Raw genomic sequence first — 15501 nt, 5'->3', positions numbered from 1 at the left:
CTTGGTGTACCGGCGCGGTCACTTGATTCCCCCTTGTCCCAGCCCCTGTTGGCGGATGACCGTCGGTGCCCCGTGCAGCTAGGGCAGTAAGCTCTCACCCTCCGTGCATCATGTTGCCTTGTGTTCTTAGAAGTAGTGCTTAAGGTTTTGAAACTGATTTTCTCTCTCAGCGGGAAGAGTCAAGAAACAAAAATATAATCCTGAAAGGGGCCAGAAGTTAAAGGACTCCGCTGTGCACCTCCTGAGATGTCACCAGAACCTGAATGACCTTTTGCTAGAGGTAAGGTTAGCGTGACTGCACAGGCAGAGTCAGGCTTGGGTATTTGGAGCTTATCCAAAGCTAGTCTTCCTAACAGCTCTGGAATTCCATGTCCCTGGTAAACAAGCGGTCCCTACTGACCAGGTGACAAGAAAGTTGGGCACATTTATGCTTTTGGAGAATAAATGCACTATTATTCACTATTCAGATATTAAATTCACTATTCAACCAGTGACTTAAACAATTCTCAGAAGACCTTTGGAAAATTTGCTCTGTAAAATAATATTTAAGGGGATGGAGAGCTGGCTCAGCAGTTAAGGCACTTGCCTGCAAAGGTTAATGACTCAGGTTCTCTTCCCCAGTACTCAAATAAAGCCAGATGCACCAGTGGCCCATACGTCTGGAGTTCATTTGTAGCACCTGGAAGTCCTGGAGCACCACTTCTCTCTTCTCTCTATTGCTCTCTGCTTGCAGATAACTTTAAAAAAAATTATCTCCCCCCCCCCCCCAGACAGGGTTTCATTCCAGCCCAAGATGACCTGGATGGAATTCACTATGTAGTCTCAGGGTGGCCTTGAATTTACAGAAATCCTTCTACCTCTGCCTCCTGAGTGCTGGGATTAAAGGCATGCACCACCTTGCCTGGCTTTCAGCGCTTTTTAAAAAATACATTTTTTTAAGCTGGGCGTTGGAGGATTGCCGTGAGTTTGAGGCCACCCTGGGACTGCATAATGAATTCCAGGTCAGTGTGGGTTACAGAGAGATCATACCTCAAAAAACCAAACAACAGCTAGATGTGGTGGTGCACAGAGGCAGAGGTAGGAGGTCCCCCATGAGTTCGAGGCCACCCTGAGACTATATAGTGAATTCCAGGTCAGCCTGGGCTAGAGTGAAAACCCTATCTCGAAAAACCAAAAAGAAAAGAAATGAAGAGATGGCTTAGCAGGTAAGGAGCATGCCTGTGAAGCCTAAGGACCCTGGTTTGATTCTCCAGGTCCCACATAAGTTAGATGCACATGGTGGCATATGCATCTGGAGTTCATTTGCTACAGACTCTGGTGTACCCATTCTCTCTCTCCCTCTCTTTGTCTCAAATAAATAAATAAATAATAATTTTTTAAAAGGTTTTAAAAAATAAGAGTTCTTTTTTTTATATTTTTTGTTCAATTTTTATTTATTTATTTATTTATTTGAGAGCAACAGACACAGAGAGAAAGACAGATAGAAGGAGAGAGAGAGAGTGGGCGCTCCAGGGTTTCCAGCCACTGCAAACGAACTCCAGACACATGCGCCCTCTTGTGCATCTGGCTAACGTGGTACCTGGGGAACCGAGCCTCGAACCGGGGTCCATAGGCTTCACAGGCAAGCACTTAACCGCTAAGCCATCTCTCCAGCCCAAGAGTTCTTTTTAAAAAGAAAAAGAAAAAGCACTTGAAGGGCTGGAAAGAGATGGCTTAGTGGTTAAGGCACTTGGCTGGCAAAGCCAAAGGACCCAGAATCAATTCCCCAGTACCTGCATAAACTAGATGAACAAGGTAGCACCTGTGTCGGGAGTTGGTTTGCAGTGGCTATAGGCCCTGTTATGCCCATTCCCTCCCCCTCTGCCTCTTTCTCTCTCTCAAATAATTTTTTTTATTTTTTTAAAAAGCACTTGAAGCCAGGCATGTTGATGCATGCCTTTAATCCCAGTAGAGGCAGAGGTAGGAAGAACACTGAGTTCGAGGCCACCCTAAGACTACATAGTGAATTCCAGGTCAGCCTGGGCTGGAATTAGACCCTACCTTGAAAAACCAAAAATAAAGTAAAATAGCACTTGAGAATGCCCAGTATACATATATGCATTATGCACAGTTCAAACTTTGAAAGAGGAATTGTTCATGTTTTGTAGGTAGAAGATCCACAGTACAAAAGTTTGTGTCTCAGCAAACTGATTGATTGCGACAGTGCTGGAGAGCATACTGATTGTTCCATTTCCTTCATAGGTGAGTTGTCCCTGGATTTTCTTACTCAGTGAGCTAGAGAACTCGTTATAAAAAGTGATCCTGGGCCGGGCGTGGTGGCGCATGCCTTTAATCCCAGCATTCGGGAGGCAGAGGTAGGAGGATTGCCATGAGTTCAGGGCCACCCTGAGATGACAGAGTTAATTCCAGGTCAGCCTGGACCAGAGTGAGACTCTACCTCGAAAAAAGAAAAATAAAATAAAATAAAATAAATAAATAAAAAGTGATCCTGGGCTGGAGAGATGGCTTAGCAGTTAAGCGCTTGCCTGTGAAGCCTAAGGACCCCAGTTCGAGGCTTGGTTCCCCAGGTCCCACGTTAGCCAGATGCACAAGGGGGCGCACGCATCTGGAGTTCGTTTGCAGAGGCTGGAAGCCCTGGCGTGCCCATTCTCTCTCTCCCTCTATCTGTCTTTCTCTCTGTGTCTGTCGCTCTCAAATAAATAAATAAATAAAATTTAAAAAAAAAATTCTTTAAAAAAAAAAAGTGATCCTGGCCAGGCGTGGTAGTGCACACCTTTAATCCCAGCACTTGGGAGGCAGAGGTAGGAGGATTGCTGTGAGTTCGAGGCCACCCTGAGACCCCATAGTGAATTCCAGGTCAGCCTGGGCTAGAGTGAGACCCTACCTCGAAAAACCAATAAATAAGTAAATAAGTGACCCTGATCTGCATATAATGAGACATTTAAATTCTCCCAAATAATAACTTTCCCCTTGGATGTGCCATCACCAATTAATTACACAGGTTCTATGATGTGATTTGGGCTTATTTTGCTGCTGCCTTAAAATAAATTATTATTTTAATTAATTTATTTGACAGAAAGAGGCAGAGACAGAGAAAATAGGTGCGCCAGGGCCTCCAGCCTGGGATTAAAGGCGCCACTGCACCTGGCTCTCCCTTTATTCTCCCCCTTTAAAAGCAATTTTCTACAATGCTACAACTTAAAAAAAAAAGTTGTTTCTTCAACTTAAGACTTAAAGTTTATCTCATTTTTCAGGAAAAGCTGTGATTTTGTTTTGTCTTTAGGCTCTGCTCTTCAGGATCAAGCCTTGAGGCTAGGAGTTCCCGTGGGGATCCTGTCAGCCCGGATGTTCGCCGGCTGTGTGGAGCAGGTCTGCGCAGAGCCCAGCAACCCTGTGCTACTCAACGCCGAGCAAAGAGTGAGCGGCCCAGAAATGAGAATGTGCCCTGATTTTTAAGCTGTTTGGGGAAATGGGACGTTTCTTTAATATTGTTTTAGGGAATTTGCCTGTTTTAACAAGATTTTTATCTCTCGTTTCAGAAGAAACTCTCTTCCTTGTTAGACATTGCTCAGTATTTATTGACGCACAATATGTTCTCCCGTCTCTCCTTCTGTCAAGAATTATGGAAAGCACAGGTAAATTTGAAGGGTAGTTCTCACTTGTTTTTTTTTTTTCCCCAATATTTAATTAATTTATTTATTTGAGAGAGCGAGAGTCCGAAAGAGAGAAAGAGAATGGGCGTGCCAAGGCCTCCAGCCACTACAGACAAACTCCAGACACATGTGCCACCTTGTGCATCTGGCTTATGTGGTTACTGGGGAATTGAACCTGGGTCCTTAGGCTTTACAGGCAAGCGCCTTAACTGCTAAGCCATGTCTCCCACCTTTTTTTCTTTTTTTCAAGCAGTGTTTTGTTGATTTGGATCTGAGTTTCCTGAGGAATTTGACCAAACATCTCATTAATTACAGAGCATGAGAGAAAGGTTCCATTGGCTGATCCTGAGGGTGGGAAGGAGGTACCCGAGTACCCTCAGTACTGCATGTCAGTATCCAACACCATCCTTAGTGGGTTTATTAGAATGCAGCACCTCATAGAAACATGATACTCTGCCTTTATGGGTGAACTGTTAGGAGGCTTGAACTTCTCAGATGGACTATTCTAGAGGAGCTGGAAGCAACATGGAGTGGAAGAGCAGGAGCTAGCTGGATCAAGAATGGAGGACATAGTAGACCGTGTGACCTGAGTAGTAGACTCCAGTGAGATGACACCAGTGGTCAGCTGAACAGGGAAGGGTTCCTATGTAGCAGAGTTCCAGAGAGGAAGGGCCAGGTGCTAAAGGAAAAGGGAAGTTTGTAAAGTAGAGATCAGCACTCTACTGAGTATTCTAGAGTAAGTGGAGAAAGGATTGCAAGTGGCTTACTGGAGTCCCCTGGGAAGAGGTCAGAGCTGTCAGAGGCTGGAGAAGCTCTCTTCCAGGCATAATTGTTTTGCCATTTAAACGTTTACTATGATTAAAGTAGGGTGGCACAGGGCGTGGGTGCTGTGTAAATGTGAACTTGCGGCATGCATACGTTTTGCTGATCATGCTGTGATGCCACTCTAATTGTCAGTGGGCACTTGGGCAGAATATTTTGTAGGGAAATGCACACATATACGTGCTGCTATTATTTTCTTCAGAACTCTTTGTTGCTTGAAGCTGTGTGGCGTCTTCATGCACAAAACGTTGTGAACTTACAAGAGCTGCTGGAAAGGTAAGGTACTAAAGCTTTTCTATATCACTTTAACATACACGACCTTTTTTGCTTTGTAGTCTAGAATGCATTCTATCTTTTTTTGTTTTCGTTTTCAAGGTAGGGTGTCACAATAGCCCAGGCTGACCTGGAATTCACTATGCAGTCTCCGGGTAGCTGTGAACTCACAGCGATCCTCCTTCCTCTTCCTCCTGCATGGTGGCATTAAAGGCTTACGTACTATGCCTGTCCTGGGTTATCCTTTAAAAAAAAATTATTTATTTGAGAGAAAGTGGGCATGCCAGGGCCTCTAGCCACTGCATACAAATTTCAGATGTATGTGCCACCTTGTGCACCTGGCTTCACACGGGTCCTGAGGAATTGAACCTGGGTCCTTTGGCTTTGCAAAGAATTATCTTAACCATGAAGCCAGCTCTCCAGCCCCTGGGTTATATCTTACAGCAGAAAAGCATTTGGAGGAATAATTGCATTATCATTTAAACATTTACTGTGATTAAAGTCCGTATATGTGCCTTCTTTGTATGTAATATCTGGTGATGGTGACCTTGAAAACTAAAAAAAAAGCTGGGATAGGCTGAAGAGATGGCTTAGCTGTTAAGGCACTTGCCTGCAAAGCCAAAGGACCCATGTTTGATTCCCCAGAACCCATGTAAGCCAGATGCACAAGGTGGCACGTGCATCTGGGGTTCATTTGCAGTGGCTAGAGGCTCTGATATGCTGCTACTCTCTCTCTCTTCTCTCTCATAAATAAATATGAATATATACATACATACATACATACATACATATATACATATATATATACATACATATGCATACATATGTGTGTGTGTGTGTGTATGGTTTTTTTTTTTTTTTCTTGGTTTTTCAAGGAAGGGTCTCACTCTAGCCCACGCTGACTTGGAATTCACTATGTAGTCTCAGGGTGGCCTTGGACTCACAGTGATCTTCATACCTCTGCCTTCCGAGTGCTGGAATTAAAGGTGTGTGCCATCATGCCCAGCTAAAAATATAATATATATATTTTTTAATTGGGGATGTAGCTCAGTTGGTCAAGTACTTGCCTAGCATGTGCAAAGCCTTGGGTTCAATTTACTAGCAATGTATTAACTAGCTGTGGTAGAACTGTCCTACAATACTAGCACGGGGAAGATGGAGCCAGATGGATTAGAGGTTCATGGTCATCTTTGGCTACATAGCAAGTTGAAGCCACATTAAGCCAGTCTCAAAAAAAAAGCTGGAAGCCAGGTGTGGTTGCACATGTCTTTAATCCCAGTGCTCAGGAGGCTGAGGTAGGAGGATCACTGAGTTTGAGGCCAGCTTGAGAGTACATAGTGAATTTCAGGTAAGCCTGGACTAGAGTGAGTGAGACCCTACCTCAAAAACAAAACAAACAAAGCAACTACAACAACAAAACCGGCTAGAAAGATGACTCAGTATTAAAGGTGCTTTCCTAAAAAGACTGCTTGTCCAAAGGACCCAGATTTGATTCCTCAGGACCCATGTTAGCCACATGCACAAGGGGGCACATGCATCTGGAGCTTGTTTGCAGTGACTGGAGCCCCTGGCGTGCCCTTTCTCTCTGTCAAATGAATAAATAATATTTAAAAAAAAATAGGCCATCTTGCCAGGCATGGTGGTGTATGCCAGCACTTGAGAGGTAAAGGTAGGAAGATCACTGTGAGTTTGAGGCCAGCCTGAGACTACAAAGTGAATTTCAGATCAGCCTAGGCTAGAGCAAGACCCTACCTCAAAAGACAAAACAAAAAAGTAAATAAATAAAAAGCAGGCCATCTCCCCAGACCCCCAGACTCACCTGAAACTCATTCCGTAGCCCCAGACAGGCCTCAAACTCACAGCGATTCTCCTACTCAGCCTCCTGAATGTTGGAATCAGAAGCATGCACCACTATGTCTAGCTAAGTAAAATTTTTAAATGGTTGCTGTTTGCATTGGCAGCTGCTAGCTCCTTCCCACAGGTCCATGCTTCCTAGTTACATGAGTGTTGCAGGACACTGATGAGGGAGATGGGACAAGGGCATCCAGCTTGGGTGTTTGTGTGCCCTCCCCAGTCATCCTGACATGCAGGCCATGGCCACGTGGCTCTTTGGGAACCTGTGTCTTCTGTGTGAGCAGACCGACGCGTCCTGCCCGTCCACTGACATTGCTGAGGCCATGCTTTCCGGTATGCTTCACGCGGGAGGGTTCCTGGGGAAGATTCCTCATGACTCTGGGTGTTCACAAAGCAGTTTCCCCATCCCTTGGGTCTGGTGCTCTGCATGGCATCTGCATGCACCTGGGTCTGTTGTGGGCTTCTGTCTACTGAGCGGTTGGAGGTGCTAAATAGCAGGAGTTGGGTTTTCCCTTAGGGTGGCTCCAGTCCCGTCTTAGCTTCAGACTCTGCACAGCCAGTAGTCTCAGAGGGATGACACCAACAAGGCACACCTTTAATCCCAGCACAGCACTTGGGAGGTAGGAGGAGCACTGTAAGCCTGAGACTACATAGTAGGTTCCAGATCAGCCTGGAACAACAACAAAAAAAACAAATAAACAAACAAAAAAGATGAAAAGCATGTGCTCTACACAGGTAGCTTGTGTGTTTCTTTAAAAAAATAAAACAAAAAACTTTATGTATTTATGTGGGGGTGGGAGAGAATAGGCATGTCAGGACTTCTAGCCACTGCAAGTGAACTAACTACAGATACATGCCTCCCCCCCTTGTGCATCTGGCTTATATGGGTCCTGGAGAGTCGAACCAGGATCCTTTGGCTTTGCAGGCAAACATTTTAACCGCTAAGCCATCTCCAGCCCTGTGTGTTTCTTTTGATGTTGTTTTTCAAGTTTTTTTGAGGTAGGGTCTTACTACCTCAGGTTGACCTCGAACTCACTATGTAGTCATGTAGTCTCAGGGTGGCCTTGAACTCACGAACTCACAATGATCCTCCTACTTCTGCTTCTTCCCCAAGTGCTGGGATAAAAGGCATACACCACCACCCCTGGCCATTCTTTTTTTTTTTTTTTTTTTTTTTTTTTTTTGCGCTCAAGCCATTTTATTAGACGGGAAGGCAGGCAGGGGCCCAAGACATCCGCGGAGTGCCACGTCCTTCGCAGCGGCGATCTCCACGTCCCCCTCGTCGCCGAAAGGTTTTTGTTGTTTTTTTAAGGCAGGTTCTCATTCTGTCCTCCAGGTCAGCCTCAAGCTCATGGCAATTCTCTTGCATCCGCCTCCTAGGAGCTGGGATGATAGATATGAGCCACCCTGCCTGGCTAGCTTATGTTTCTTTGTTGGCAAATGACACTTTCCTGATGGTATGAGCTCATGATTCCTGTAATATGTTCCAGATAGGTGAAGTTTAAGTCAAAGACAAGACAAAAACCTTTAATTTCAGGCTTCCTGAAATTAAAAAAATATATATTTTATTATTATTATTTTTTGTTTTTGTTTGGTTTTTCCAAGTAGAGTCTCACTCTAGCCCAGGCTGACCTGGAATTGGCTATGTAGTCTCAGGGTGGCCTCCAACTCATGGCAATCTTCCTACTTCTGCCTCCCAGGTGCTGGGATTAAAGGCATGTGCCACCATGCCCGGCTTTTATTTTTGAGCAATCTAGTCGTTTTTGTATGTGTATTATACTAACATAAATTTGACTTATTAAACTGGGTGGATGAATGCTTTTGCCCCTGCCAGGTAGGCAGTGCCAGCCATGGAGGCTCCCCTAGGGTCACGTACTCTGTGCCTAAGTAACCCCCTCAAGCCATACATTCACTTACCCCCTGAGGTAGGTGATCTGTTTGGAGATAATGTTTATAATGTATATAATATGTTATAATGTATGTTCTTACTTTTGGTCTTTGGCCTTCCAGGTTTGGTGCAACTATTAGTTTTGAGGGGATTTCAGGAAAACTTGGCTCTGAAAAGAACTGTGACACCTGAAAAGATGCCCCAGGTAGGAAGAAACCATACAGAGTGGAGAATTGGCCTTTATGTGATGGGTTGCAGCCTAAAGAGCAGTGCCCATCCCAAAGTGTGTTGCCTTTTGGGAATCTCTCTACCAGCGGCTCATATTCTGCCCCAGTGCAGGAAGTTGTGAGCTTTTTGTGAGGAAATGGGTCTTGTGTGAATGGGAAGAAATGGAAATGGACAATACTGTCCCATCCTATCTACCCTCTCCCCAGGCTTCCAGTTTCCAAAGGTCTTCAACACAGCATCCCAAGCCCCACACTTAATGCTTGCTACATAGGAGGGGAAGGCAGGACTGAATGCACTAAGGTGGTCTGTACAGACCCTCGTGTACTTCGCTAACCAGAAGCCCCTCAGAGTGGGTTTCATGAGACCTGGCTGACGGATCACAGCCCAGGCTCAGGCCTGCAGTCTCAGGGCCTGTCAGGAGCACTTGTTGGTGCCACGGCGCATGTGTTAGAGAGCCCCACCTTTGCATTGCATCTCAGAATTGGATCATTTCTAGGCCAAAGAAATCTTAAAAGCAAGCTTCTTTGTAGAGCCAGTTTCTTCTTTACTTCAACGTAATAAGATATTCTCTTGTGTGGTGCTGGCACGTGACTGCTTGACAGTGACCGAGTAATAGGAGTTTATGTTCTGTTGACAGGTCGCCATCGATGTTCTGCAGAGAATGTCAGTTTGTAAGTTGCTTATTCCTAAGCCCAGACTGTAAATGACTAGTTTTCTTACTACTGATTCCGGCAGGTTCTATCCTTCCCACTTGAGTAGCTCACCTCTGCTTCATTGGGCAGACCCTGGCTTAGAGACCCTGTTTTTGGGGGCAGATATTTGGTTTAAACTTGCCTCCGGCTTTTGTTCCGGCTGCTGTTCCTTATGTTTCACATGTAACTGGTAGAGTTCTAGCGGGGGTGTGGCTGAGTGTAGCTGCTGGTCCAGCGTGTGCAGGGCCACGGGCTAATGGCCAGCGCTGCCGCATTTCTGGAGCTGTACATGGACAAGCCCAGTGCTCACAAGTCTGCACGTTCTCATGAATTTAAAGCCTGCAGATCGCCATGCTCTGAGGGCACTTAGACGTCTCAGCGGACTTGGTGCCATCCAGGGTGGGGATTGTGGGCTTTTGGGAGCCCATGACTTAAAAGTGGGCTCCTGGGCTGGAGGAGGGATGGCTTAGCAGTTAAAGCGTTTGCCTGCAAAGCCAAAGGACCCAGGTTCAATTCCCCAGGGCCCACATTAGCCTGGCGCACCCATTCTCTCACACCCTCCCTCTCTTTCTCTGCCAAATAAATAAATAATAAACTATTTAAAAAAAGAAAGTTGGCTCCTGTCTGAGATCCCTAGAGGAAGTCAAGGGCAGGCCATTCTCGTAGCTGATGTTTGCTTCCATTCTGTTGTCAGTTGCACTTGACACCCTGGCTGCTGGCCGACTGGACACCTCAGATCACAAGGCAGTGAGGGGCTGGTGAGTCTGGGAGACATTCTGGGCATGTGGCAGGGGGCTTCTGCTCAGCTAGGATCCGTGGCATGTTGAACTGGGCACTTTCTGCTGTTCGTGATGCCCTCGGAGAGGGTCACTGCTGGAGCAGTGGGAGTTCTATCCTGCCTTCTCCCTCCAAGGTGTGGCAGGAGGGTCCTGTTCTGCTTCTAAACTTCCCAAAGATCTTTGCTACTCCTCCCTCCCAGTATTCCTTGACCCCCACACGCCCATCTTCACCTTTGGCATGTGGCCCCGTCCTTCCTAGCCTGTTTCTCGTTTCCTGCCTGCTTCTGGACTCTTGGCAGTCTCAGATGCTTCACTTCTCTCATTGGAACCATGTTCCCCTGGCTTTTATGTGGTGCTAGGGAATCGAACCTGAGTCGTTATGCTTTGCAGTCAAGTGCCCTAACCACTGAACAATCAATCAATCTCTTCAGCCCATTTAACACAGCTTGGTTTTTTTTTTTTTTTAGGTAGGGTTTCACTCTAGCTCAGGTTGACCTGGAATTCACTGTGTAGTCTCAGGGTGGCCTCGAACTCACGGCAATCCTCCTACCTCTGCCTCCTGTGTGCTGGCTTGGTGCCTACCTGTAGCTTGGTGGCCTGGCTGAGAAAGTGTTTTCCAGGCTTGAAGAAGGGACGTGCCGTGACCTCCATTGGTGCTTGGTACATAATCTATGCTAAGGGCAGTGCTTTGCTTTCCTAGCACCGTCTTCTGCTTTGGTTGCAGGTTTGGTGTGTACAGTGGACGCTCATGCTGTGGTATGATCGGGGTGGATTCTCTAAAGAGGTTCTTCAGTCACACTCTCACTCAGATTCTGACTCACAACCCTGTGCTGAAAGGTAGGCGCTGGTGCTGTGGTGCAGTCCCCAGCCTGCGGTTCGGCTCCCCTGGTGCCTCTGAGATGCTCTGGTGGAGATGTCTGGGACGTCTATAGGTGCTTAGGCCCTGAGGCCTATGAGTGCGAGAACATGCTCTAAGACCCCTTAAGATCACGAGAGACACTTTATTCCTGAATGTCTTCATTTGAAAGTAATTAGCTGTGCTGGGGATGTGGCCTATTAGCCTCATGAATCCTGGTTTGATCCTTAGCCACAAAAAACGAAAATATATTTCCTTATAAGAAAATCCAGAATTGCAGGGTGTGGTGGTGCACGCCATTAACCCCAGCACCTGGAAGGCAGAAGTAGGAGGGTCACTGTGAATTTGAGATCGGCCTAGGGCTACAGGGTGAGTTCCAGGTCAGCCTCAGCTAGAGTGAGACCCTACTTCCAAAAACCAAAATAAAATAAAATAAAGATTATCTTTTTACATTGAAGCTTGAAAACACAGCTTGCTTATTTATTTGTTTGTTTGTTTTTTTTTTTTGGCAAGGAGAAGGTTGTTTTTTTGAGGTAAGGTCTTACTCTAGCCCAGGCTGACCTGGAACTCAACCACCCTACTTTTGCCTCCTGAATACAGCTTTTTTTAAAAATTAATTTATTTATATGAGAGAGAGAATGAGGCAGATAGAGAAAGAAAATGGGTATGCCAGGGTCTCTAGCCAGTGCTGATGAACTCCAGATGCATGCTGCACCTTGTATATCGGGGTATATGTGAGTACTGGGGAATCAAGATCTGGTCATTAGGTTTTATTTTTTATTTATTTAAACAAATTTTTTTTGGTCTATTTATTTATTTGAGAGTGACAGAGAGAGAGAGAAAGTGAGACAGAGAATGGGCACGCCAGGGCCTCTAGCCACTGCAAACGAACTCCAGATGCATGCGCCACCTTGTGCATCTGGTTTGCGTGGGTCCTGAGGAATAGAGTCTCGAACCAGGGTCTTAGGCTTCACAGGCAAGCGCTTAAGCTCCAAGTCATCTCTCCAGCCCATGGTCATTAGGTTCTAAAGGCAAGCACCTTAACCACTGAGTCATCCCTCCAGCCCTGCTTGTTTTCTTTCTTTCTTTCTTTTTAATTGTTTTTGTTTATTTGAAAGCAACAGGCAGAGAGAGAAAGAGGCAGAGAGGGAGAGACAGAGAGAGAATATAGATGCATCAGGGCCTCCAGCCATTGCAAACGAACTCCAGATACATGCACCTCCTTGTGCATCTGGCTTATGTGGGTCCTGGGGAATCGAACCTGGAACTATGGTCCTTAGGCTTCACAGGCAAGTACTACCACTAAGCCATCTCTCCAGCCCCATCCTTTTTTTTTTTTTAACACACTATTTTTTAAGAAAAAAAATATTTTTATTTTTTTATTCTTTATTTTTTTGGTTTTTCAAGGTAGGGTCTCGCTCTAGCCCAGGCTTTCCTGAAATTCATTATGTAGTCTCAGGGTATCCTCGAACTCACAGCAATCCTCCTACCTCTGCATCCCAAGTGCTGGGATTAAAGGCATGCGCCACCATACCTGGCTTTAAAAAAATTATTTAATTAACTTATCTATTTGCAAGGAGAAAGAGAGAGAGAAGATGAATGGGCATACTAGGGCCTGTAGCCACTGCATATGAATTCCAGGTGCATGTGATGTGCCACTTTGTGCATCTGGCTTTTACGTGGTACTAGGGAATTGAACCTGAGTCATTATGCTTTGCAGTCAAGCACCCTAACCACTGAGAAATCAACCTCTTCATCCCATTTAACACAGCTTGTTTTTTTGTTTGTTTGTTCTTTGGGGGGTAGGTAGGAATTCACTATGTACTCTCAGGGTGGCCTTGAATTCATGGCAATCCTACCTCTGCCTCCTGAATGCTGAGATTAAAGGCGTGCACCATCATGCCCAGCTAAACACAGCTTTTTTTTAAAAAAATATTTTTTTATTTTTATTTATTTATTTGACAGAGAAAGAGGAGGGTGGAGAGAGAGAGTCAGAGAGAATGGGCAGGCCAGGACCTCCAGCCACTGTAAACAAACTCTAGATGAGTGCGCCCCCTTGTGCATCTGGCTTATGTGGGTCCTGGGGAATCGAACTGGGATTCTTTGGCTTTGCAGGCAAACTCCTTAACCTATTAGCCATCCCTCCAGCCCTAAACACAGCTTTTTTTTTTTTTTTTTTTTGGTTTTTCGAGGTAGGGTCTCACTCTGGCTCAGGCTGACCTGGGGAATTCACTATGTAGTCTCAGGGTGGCCTCGAACTCTCGGAGATCCTCCTACCTCTGCCTCCCGAGTGCTGGGATTAAAGGCGTGCGCCACCACGCCCGGCTCCTAAACACAGCTTTTTGATAAAGCCTGACTTGAAGTTTTCATTCATCTGCTTTTCCTCCCCAGTGTCTGATGCCATCCAAATGCAGAAAGAGTGGAGCTTTGCAAAGACCCACCCTCTGCTCACCACTCTATATTGCAGGGTGAGTGTCTGGGGGGTGGTATTAGATCTACTGTGTGCAATGGGAACTTAATGTCCAATACTGGCTGAGGCTCTGGTTCCAAGTCCTTATCAGGTCAATTCCCATGGCCACTGCCTGTGTGGAAGGTTTAGGAGTCTCCAGCAAGACATGGCCACCTTCCTCAGGACTTCAGTCCAGCCCTTCCTCCCTGGGATGAGAAGTCTTTCTGCTCTTGTTGACCACGGCAGAGAGGAGAGATACCATGGTGGTCACCACTGGGGCTCCTTGCTGGGTGCACACTTTTCTGTTGGTTATGGTGGGTGGGCTGGAAGGGAGGAGAGGGACCAGTACCTGTCTGAAAGTGGTTGGCTTTGGCATTGAAAGGAGCAAGGGCTTTAATTTCAGCTCTTTGTGATGTTGAGTCCTGAGGAGTCTATTAGCCATTTGAAGGAAGTCCTAGAGATGCAAGAGGTTAACTGGCAACGTGTGCTATCCTGCGTGTCTACACTGGTTACTTGCTTCCCTGAGGCACAGCAGCTGGTTAAAGGTATGCTTGTGTGGGAACCCCATGGTGCTCCTGAACATACACATGCTGTATTTGTATGCTGGTATCAGTCTGATCCCAGCATTAGAGGTTGAGCCCATCAGAAAAGACCCTCCTTGCCTGCCTGGAACTTGTAGAGCCCCAGTCTGTTAATGGTTAGCACTCACCTCGGCTCTGATGTAGCAGAGTAAACATATCCTTGAGTCTTAGGTAGTTTGCACTCAGCAAGCAGTCTTTTGAAAACTGCCATGTGAGGCTGGAGAGATGGCTTAGCCATTAAGACACTTGCCTACAAAGCCAAAGGACCCAGGTTCAATTCCCCAGGACCCATGTAAACCAGATGCACAAGGTGGCATATGTGCCTGGAGACCCTGGTGTACCCATTCTCTCTCTTAACTGCCTCTCTCCCTCTCAACTTAAAAAAAATAATAAATTTAAAAAAAAAAAAAAAACCCTGCTATGTGCACATCCTCCTGCCTGGGACCCTCAGTCACCAGTAGAACTCATGTTTTGTGTGTGAGCCTCCTTCAGCTCTCTGTCTGCTGACGATGTTCCGGTCTCGCAGATTGGGTGGCCTGTTTGATGACCCGTGCTTTTGAGAGCTACCACTTGGACAACATGGTCACTGCATTCCTGGTTGTGCGCCAAGCCGCACTGGAGGGCCCTTCCATATTCCCATCCTATGCTGACTGGTTCAAGGTGAGTTACCAGGGAAGCTGGTTACCTGACAAAGTCCTGCTCCCAGTGGGCTGTGTACAGGGATTCTTGGCATCCCTGTTCTGTGCTCTCTGATAAGGAGGCCAGCTTTGCAAGCTTGCTCCAGATAGACGCCCTCATGTGGTGTCCGAAATCTTCCAGCTGTGCTCTGCTCACTGGCTGGAGGCGCTGGCTCTGTTCTGCTTCTTCCCCCACTTGCTGGAGCCTCTTTTTCTTCTTTTCTAAGATTGGAATCCATTGTAAGTTGAAGCATGGGGTGCTTCTCTGTATCAGACGTGCTGTGCTTCTTCGTGTCCTGAAAGTCCTGTGCCCCTTGTCCTCAGGATCCATATTCCTTGTTCTGCTTTCAGCAGCATTCACTTTCTCTTAAGAATTTGTGTAAGCCGGGCGTGGTGGCGCGTGCCTTTAATCCCAGCACTTGGGAGGCAGAGGTAGGAGGATCGCCGTGAGTTCGAGGCCACCCTGAGACTCCAGAGTGAATTCCAGGTCAGCCTGGGCTAGAGTGAGACCCTACCTTGAAAAGAAAAAGAAATAAAAATTAAAAAAAAAAAAAAAAAAAAGAATTTGTGCAATAGGCTGGAGAGCTAGCTTGGTGGTTGGGGTGCTTGCCTGCAAAGACTGGCAACCCAGGTTTGAGTCCCCAGTACCCACATAACCCAGATGCACATGGTGGCACATGCGTCTGGAATTTGCAGTGGCTAGAGGCCCTGGCATGCCCATTCTCTCTCTGTCTTGACCTGCCTCTGTG

General features: G+C 46.3%; 1 protein-coding gene across 1 annotated transcript in view; it reads left to right on the top strand.

The window, feature by feature from the left end:
- Positions 1–2155: 2155 nt before the first annotated feature.
- Fanca (FA complementation group A) overlaps positions 2156–15501 on the top strand; it is a 53335-nt gene continuing 39989 nt past the window's right edge. Inside the window, exons 1-12 of the mRNA XM_045156446.1 lie at positions 2156–2241; positions 3284–3417; positions 3540–3635; positions 4678–4751; positions 6823–6935; positions 8613–8695; positions 9356–9389; positions 10105–10168; positions 10914–11026; positions 13437–13513; positions 13898–14039; positions 14602–14735. Coding sequence (XP_045012381.1) covers positions 3346–3417; positions 3540–3635; positions 4678–4751; positions 6823–6935; positions 8613–8695; positions 9356–9389; positions 10105–10168; positions 10914–11026; positions 13437–13513; positions 13898–14039; positions 14602–14735 — 1002 coding nt within the window. The 5' untranslated portion in view covers positions 2156–2241; positions 3284–3345. The remainder of the gene's footprint in view (positions 2242–3283; positions 3418–3539; positions 3636–4677; positions 4752–6822; positions 6936–8612; positions 8696–9355; positions 9390–10104; positions 10169–10913; positions 11027–13436; positions 13514–13897; positions 14040–14601; positions 14736–15501) is intronic.

This window comes from Jaculus jaculus, chromosome 1, assembly GCF_020740685.1.
Source record: "Jaculus jaculus isolate mJacJac1 chromosome 1, mJacJac1.mat.Y.cur, whole genome shotgun sequence".
NCBI classification, from domain to species: domain Eukaryota; kingdom Metazoa; phylum Chordata; class Mammalia; order Rodentia; family Dipodidae; genus Jaculus; species Jaculus jaculus.
The sequence above is the reverse complement of the archived record's forward strand: the minus strand, read 5'-3'. Positions and strand labels throughout refer to the sequence as shown.